This window comes from Centruroides sculpturatus, unplaced genomic scaffold (genome assembly GCF_000671375.1).
Source record: "Centruroides sculpturatus isolate CEXI.00-Female unplaced genomic scaffold, Cexi_2.0 scaffold1278, whole genome shotgun sequence".
Lineage (NCBI taxonomy): Eukaryota > Metazoa > Arthropoda > Arachnida > Scorpiones > Buthidae > Centruroides > Centruroides sculpturatus.
Window position 1 is genome coordinate 1 of NW_019385536.1, and position 8747 is coordinate 8747.

General features: G+C 27.8%; 1 protein-coding gene across 1 annotated transcript; it reads right to left on the reverse strand.

The window, feature by feature from the left end:
* Positions 1 to 6: 6 nt before the first annotated feature.
* LOC111639924 (histone-lysine N-methyltransferase E(z)-like) lies at positions 7 to 4111 on the reverse strand (the record flags this gene model as incomplete). The annotated part of the gene is made up of 2 exons (XM_023385881.1): positions 7 to 3768; positions 3841 to 4111. Coding segments are annotated over 2 exons (480 nt in total), but the record flags the coding sequence as incomplete, so codon positions are not given.
* Between the last annotated feature and the right edge of the window lie 4636 nt (positions 4112 to 8747).

Sequence of the window (8747 nt, forward strand, 5' to 3'; positions counted from 1 at the left end):
ATATTTATAAAAACAATTTAGATACATTCTCCTGCAGTAGTGGTGAGTGAGCATTAGAGTAGGCTTTATTTAGTGAATTTTTTGTAAGAAAGTTACTGTTGAACTTTTTTTTTTATCTCAAATAAGAAATCATGCAATGAAACATTGAACAGAAAAAGAAAGTTTTAATTTCTAGAAAATGGTAAAAATTATCATGAACTAAGCAAAGAATTTAATGGTCAAAGTCCACTATACTAATCTTGAAAGAAAGTTAAGATCATGGATATAGAACTATAAACAGCTAACTCCAGATTTTGCAGTTTTTCAATAACAGAGTATTCTTATTATATTCAACTTGTTCTATTTGGTACAATAAACACACACAAAATTCCAAATGGTTACCTAAAATAGAAAATTTTTGATGGTTCTACTGAAAGCTCACTATTTTTGGATGATCCAATTTTCAAAAAAGTACAGTTTCACAATTAGTCACTTATTGGTTCTATACCTGTGAAATGTTTGAGACAAGATGACAAAATATGTAACCCATTTTGTAAAATAGAATATAAATGATGTAAATATATTTGTATATGTGGCTTGTATGTACATATATACCTTCTTATTCTATAACGGGTTGCCAAACTGTGGCTTGAGAGCTGCACTTGGCTCTTCTAGACCCTTACTGCAGCTCCCACTTACTTACACACACACATTTTTGTTTCTAATACACAATGTAATATACACAGAAATTGTAAATGAAATTATTAACTTAACCTCAAACAGGCAACTGAAAGCTTAGGTCATACTCATAAAATCAAAGTAATTAAATTATTACTGGTACTTTATGACGACTAGGTAAACAAAGTAAAGCCATTTCATGCAATGAGGGTCCATTTAAATGTAAAAAATAAGGGTCAATTACGTCATTTTCAATATATAGTGAAGTCAAAGTGACATTGTCCATGCTCCCTGACACAACTGAGAATGCTTAAAAGAATTTAGGGAGAAAAATAAAAAACAGCATTGCATGCACCTAATGGAAAATAAGTGCAAAAAATGAACAGAACACAAGAACAAAGCAATCAATGGTAATTGCTTTGTTCTTGGATTGCCTCTGTGTGTCAGCAAGTTCAAGGATTGTCCTCTCCCGTGGCTGATAGGTACAAGCAGGGTTGTGAAAAGACAGGCAAAAGAGATATGTGACCAGGGTGCCAAAATTCCAAAATTGTTACATGGGAGAAGTAATAAATTCATAGAAAACTGTCAAACACATATATGAAATATAATATGCATTATATTAATAAAATGTGACTGTTACAAATTTTAAAATTACAAAGTTTAATGAAGGCAAAAAGTTTAGCATATCCATATTTAAGTTAGCCTCTTTTTGGTGGAAAGTGCAATCCTTAGCATTTGGTATCGGGGGCAAAATTTACCTGTCCATCAAGTACAAGGAGCACTTAGTGCCTAACAAATGTAAGGATCCAAATTAATTATTTAAAACAATGGAGTCAGATTATTTATCAAATTCTTACATAATTGTTATTTACATAAAGAATAAAGATGAAAAGTTGGCAAAATGCATTTAGGGAATTTATCAACATAATAAAGTGTTTTCTCTGCATTTGGGTTTGCCTTTAACCTTTTTTACTTTAAAACATTATGTAAATAATTAAATAAAAGTTAAGAGTTTTAAAGTTAACTGCCCTCCATAAGTCAGAACAGACAGAAAAATTGATTTTTCATGTATTTCTCTACAATGCATAAGAAGTGTAAAGATTGCTTCCTTCTTTTTGGCTCCTCCTCAATTCTACCATGATACAACAAAGTCGCACAATGTCCTAGTTTAAAGTAAACTACACTACAAAAATATAACAAAATTGAAAAGTATTTATATAAATATTAGAATGTTAAGATTTATTTTAAGGAAGTGATGAAGCTCCCGTTATCAATAAAAATCTCAGAGATTGCTATACTCTGGACCCAATATTGTTTCATAGAACTAAAACAAACCATCCCAAATATCTAACTGCTGTAACATCTACTAAAATAGTCCCTCTGGTTCAATATGCTAAAAAGATGTTGAAAAAATCTTAAAGAATAGAATAATTTTTAAAAAGTCAAATAATAATTACCATAATTGAAATCATGATAAACAATTATTAGTTATATACCTAAAACAACAGTATATTAGTTAAAATGATGAATATGCACAAATAGAGCAAAGAATACTCTGTCTGAATTAAATTGATAATGACATAATGACGCAGACAATATGACGTCACAAAAACCATCATGATGATTAAAGTACCAAAGAACTCCAATATACTTGCACACAATATCATAAAATTCATTTACAAGAGTCCTTACATTATATAATTATTAACAATAAGCAAAACGATAATATCTTCTTTTATTTTAAAACTATTACCATATGAAAACTAAAAACAAGTACACATTAGAAATATACAGTAACTGCTATTAACTGTCAGTGATGTAATTGCTATCAGCTTAATTAAGCCAACATAACCAAATTAATGTAGAAATTGTTTAAGCAAAATAAAATAGGATTAAAAGTTTTAATTTTCTTCAATAATTAAACAACACTTAAAAACATACCATGCTGACATTGTTTTTATGTATCAATAAAATAAAAAACACAAGAGCACATCTTATCATCTAATTTAACACCAATCAACAGGAATTTTTGCTGTATTCCTTAGATTACTATATTGTTAATTCATGGTAAAGTCCCCCTTGCATTTTGGTTTCATTTTGAAACCAAAAAATCTGAAACTAACTACAACCATTGCTGCACACAATGAGATGTTTGTGATCAAAACATCTGTTGTTGTTGTTGTTAAGCCTATGCATATATGTACAATATTTATTAGCATTGAATCAGTGAAAAAAACTGATAAATTTACCTTAATGAATACTTTAAAAAAGTCTCTCAAATGAGCAGTATCTATTATTCATTGTAAAAAAATAAAGTATAAAAATGTTTAATGTTTATAAAAATGTATTAACCTTTTAAATATACTTAATTTGAAACAACAATGAAGCACATTTAATAGCATGTTACTTGGTTCATTTAAATGTGAAACACTTGGCGAAAAATGAATGTGCTTATGAATGATAAATAGCTAACCGAACTGTAAATGGCGAAACCCTAAAACTCGTTATTTAAAATGTTTTGAAATAACTTTTAATGGGCACTAATGTTAGTAAAACTTTCATAGTCTTAAGATGACATTTCATGCTCTTTTATATAAACATGTATTCTAATTGAAAATAAATTTTTACATCTAACAATTCAATTTAAACAAATTTCAATATAAATGTGTAATTCAGTGTTTTGCAATCTGTGATCTATCGGTAACATAACACAAAATGTTATAAGCAGCATCATTATTTTATTTTATGGTCCATAAACTCCAAGACCATCTAAAATTATGCCATAAATAAGAAACACATTATGCTGAATACACAGTACATTCATTAGTAGGAAAAAAGAAATAAATAAATATATACACACACTTACACATATTTTTATGTGTTTGGTTATAAATAATCAATACTAAATGTATAATGAGTAAAAAGTATGTATTTTTCTAGATTTAGCACATTTATTTGCTATTATATTATATTTATTTAAAAAAAAAAATACTTTACCTGAACCACATGTCTGACATAAATCTGGGTCACATTCTCTTACAGCTAAATAACAAGGACACTGTTTTGTATTACATTGCGCTTTACAACGACAACCTGGAAATCTCTGTTGGCCTGAAATTAAAACATGAAATGAATTTTTCTTATCTTCTTTTTTAAATTTAAAATAAATAAATAAAATCTTACAATCTGAACTACAATGACAAAACTTCTCACAAAAATTCTGTGCCATTACGCAAGGACACGTTTGGTCACACGGCTGTCCCGGATGATCACAAGGGGTATAATTATACACGTGATTGGACGACGTGTCCTTTTTAAGCTGAATTTTACGACAGTGCATCGACCAGAGACGATGTTTTTTTTTCTTTTTTCTAGGTGGCGTACTATCGTGAGAATTTTCTTCGGGAGGAAAATCGGCTAATTCTTTTTGAGCAAATGTATACACCTGATAAAATAACAATTTGTAATATTTGTTTAAAATCAGTATCCATTTAAAATAGTTTTATTTAAGAATAAATAAAATTTATTCAGCACATTCATACTGGTGTGACTATTTTATATCACAATAACAAGCAGCATATAATAATAAATATTTTAGTTGACAAATATAGTGTAACTATAATCTATCTTCTAAATTTTAATTTTTGCATCTTTCTATTTAAGAAATAAAAATATTTAATTAGTAACTATATTCTAAGACACATCATAACCTCATATTTATTTTTGAAATAATATTATGCAAGCATTTAGCACAAATACAAAGAAAATTTTAAAAATAAAGTGCATTTTACAATAAAAAAATGAACTACTAAACTTTGTGAATAATTTATCTTTTCTCAGATTTTACATACTTTTGGCTACTTTCCCACATAGTTTCCATTGTTTTTTAAAACATTTATCATAGTGTGAGACCAGTTTCTGTAGATCTGTGTCACAGAAATGTGCTGCCTGAGGATAACAGTTATCATCAATGGATCAAGAGCACAATTTCCTGTAGTCCAAATTTTCCAACACAGTTTTGTAAAGAAATGACTGTGAAACTGGTGGGAAATTAACTGAAATGGTAAATCGTCTGTTTCCACAAATCATGGTGTCTACTGCATGGACGAGATCATCAAAGATTACATATGGCCAACTTGAGCTTGATTCATCATGCATATTCTCCCAACTTTTCTTAAACAGTCTTATCCACTTACAAACTTTGCTATTACTCATTGCATTTGAACCATAAACTTTCACAGATATGGAGATGAATCTCTGCCGGTTTCACATTTCTTGTGGCCAGGAAGTGAATAATGGACCATATTCCACAGGTGGCGGGCCATTTTATCTTCTTAAACATTTCCATCATACAACACGAAAAGCACACACTGCCGACATGATTCAAAATGATGTGTGCGCGCAAGGAATCCCATGAGACACAGCACATGTGCAAAATTACTAATGTAAACATTTTAAAAAGATATTGCCAAACAGATCTTACTTAAACAAAGGTTATTATTGAAAATCATATTTTCCATAAGTCAACTATGCATCTTAAAACTTCTACTTTTGTTTATTTCTATAACAATATTACATTATAATAATACATTAGGACTAATAAAATTTTGATCTGATTTACATGCCCAAATAGGTAGATTTGAAGAATTTAACCTTGTGTACAATTTATCATACAAGTTTATTCTTTTTTTTACTATATATTTTTCATTTTTCTTAATTTCACTTTTACTTCTGGTTGTATATTCAGTTCATTTTATAATCTTCCTGTTTTCAATCACTTTTTTCTTAAATTTATTCTAATTAAAGTATATTCACTTCATTTCTTTAAAAGTTGTTGTTCACACTTTAAAGCTTCAACATTACTTGAAAAATCATTGATATTTTAATATTGCTTGATGTTGTCACTAGACATACAATCTTTTTGAGCTTTATCTGTAGACATTTTATTGTTTAACCTATAAAAACAAACTTTTGACACATGAACTGTACCTATAATCAGCATTTTGTTCATAAAAGTTTTGCATTTCATTTCTATTACCATTTTTTAGTTTTATTATAAGATTAATTGATAAGGCCATTACTTTAAGTATTGCTTATTGCTTTTCTTTCTGTGAGCATTATGTTGGCCTTTCTTTATTGCTAGACTTATTTACACCATCACTGGACACAAGATCAGCCTTAAAAAACTTTATTTTTTCCTTTTTGGTAAAATAAAGTGATTTTCTAAGGTTGATCTTGTATCAAGTGACGGTGCAATAAGTCTAGCAATAAAGAAAGGCCAAAATAGTGCTCACAAGTATATACCAAGACTAAACAAGATAGTATTAATTTTATTTATTTGTTTTTCCAAAGAAAGGAAAAACATGCACCAGTTGATTTTTTTCTGTAGTCATTTTATTGTTTTCCAATTTTGGTATTTACCACTTGTTGCCAATAAGTTATATACAGTGGAACCTCAGTATACGACCTTAATTCGTTCCTGGTGTTTGGACTTATACCGAACCAACCTTTCCCGTAAGAAGTAATGTAAAAATTATTAATCTGTTCTCATGTAAAAAAAAAATATCTGGTTTTAAACACCTCACTTTCCTGGCTAGTTTCTACTTGATTTTTCATGAGATCAGCATGTATCTTTTTAGCTTTCTCGCAAATAATTGCTTCTGATATGCTGTTGCCAGCACACTGTTTTTCAGTATTCCAAAGCAAAAGCAATTTCTCAACATGATCTAATGTCTTCGATCTATGTTTAGAAATTGATTTAACCCCTTTCGCAACGTTAGCAGATTTAATAATGTCTTTATTTTTCACGATTGTCGATATTGTCATTCTCGGAATACGGTATGCAACAGTTAAATCTTGAACACGCATGCCACCTTCATATTTCTCAACAATCTCTTTTTTCAGTTCCATTGTGATTTTAGTCACTTTTTAATTTTTCTGTTGCCTTTTTGCAATTCATGATTAATAAAAATAATAACATTTTACTTACAAATTAAAATAAAAAGAAATTTAAGAAAGTTATAAACTGTGGCACAGTGAATGTCTAGTCTGGTCTAGTACACCGATAGTGCTACTTGTTCATAGATGGCGCTTATAATTGAATTAAGTCGTATACCAAGCAAAATTTGTTTCGTCCAAACAGGACGTATTCCAAATTGGACGTATTCTAAAGCAGACGTATACTGAGGTACCATTGTATATTTATATTTAGTTATTTATTATTTTTCTTATTTTTGTTCTAGTTTTATTTTATTTACTGATTTTCTCAAATAAATAAAACACACCCACTAATCGATTTTCTTTGTGTTGTGTGTTTTATTGTTCTATATTTTTGGTATTTTCCACTTACTGCCTAAAATGAAACATCCTACTAACCTAAGAAAATTTATTGAAGAAAGACAAAAAACTATATATATGGATTGTTTCATATAGTGATTTTGTTCACAAAAAAATAGATAAATATGCATAAATCTTATATCATGTACAAAACAATATTCTTTTTCGTGCTGGTTTGGTGTCAAAAACAAATAATACAAATACTTTATTGTAATAAGAAATTTCTTGTTACAGGGGGTTAGCTTTAGAGAATTACAAAAAATACAATTACTTANGAACCTTTTTTTGTCAATTCTTAACAGTCAAATTCATTCTTTGTCAATTACACTTATGAGTTTCTCTGAGTTCTGATTTCTGAATAATCATCTGTTTTCACAAGGAAATGAATTAAAACTTATATCGGGCTCCCATGTGATTTTAGAATTCAATACAAAAGCTCTGCTTTTCCTATTACTATTCATCTTTACTCCTGACAATACACAAGAACAATTCAAACAACCAGATAAAATACTTTTGTTTTTAAACATGAGGGTGAGCATCCGGTAAAAAATGTGAATATGTGGTTTACAAAAATTATTGCAAAAATGCAAAGAATTTTTTGCTTGCATGTATAGGTTTTTCAAGCAGGGAAAAATGAATAAAAATCTCGTCTTATATGCAAGTAAATAAGGTAAGTCTTTATTTTATATTATTAAATTACTAATAATAATTATAGGAAATTTTAGTAATATTTGCAAAACATTTGATAACATAAAATTCTTAATATATGTATTTAAAAAATTGGAAAATACATATTAAAGGTCTTTCACATATAATTTATCATATAAAAGTATTAAAATTTATGTCATAGCCCAGAAGTAATAGGACAATTAAATATTTTATATTTTAGCAGAAATGTTATTAGTAGAATATAATGTACATGCAACGTATGTTCAGAATATAATATTTAAACATGCAAAACAAAACAAAATATAATTACAAAAATTGTTTAAAATTTTGTCCATTTATATCAAAAATCATTTAATTCTTGTAAACACAAAGTTATTATGGTCTGTTTAGTTCTAATATTTCATTATTAAACGAATTTTTAAATTCTAAATAATCAAAATAATAATATAATATATATAGTCTTATTCCATTTTAAAGACTTATAACAGTTTTAAGTATTATCATTAATAAATCTAAAACAAATTTACTCTTACTAATCTGAGCCTGTGCTAATCCAATCTCTCCTTAATCCAAATCAATTTGATTTGTTTTTTACTGTTTTTGACAAATTAATGAATTTTATATGATTTTGAGAATGCTCAATTATAACAAATTATTGAGAGTAAAACATGCAGTAACACACATTAAACAGAATAATGGAAAATTTCTTGAAGAAAGTCATATAAGTTTATGTTTTTATGAGATTTCTAGACTTTATTGAAAGAGTAGTTAAAAATAATAAAAACCATTTATTGGATAAATGGAAAAGATGAGAAATTCTAGAAAACTGAAAGAAATATGCAGAAGTGTTAGTCAGTTTTAACACTTGCATTAAATAGGATATTTACTCACAAGATCTTATTATTTTACATCTATACGTCTATTTTATATTTTGTGATTATTTATTTGATTTTTCATAGAAAATATTAATATTGTAATGATATTGAGAAATGATTTATCTATTAAAAATCAGTTTCTGTATTGATAATTATAAGTAGTAAATAATTTTTCTTTCTTTTAATAGTATTTATTTTTGTTCTTAGCTC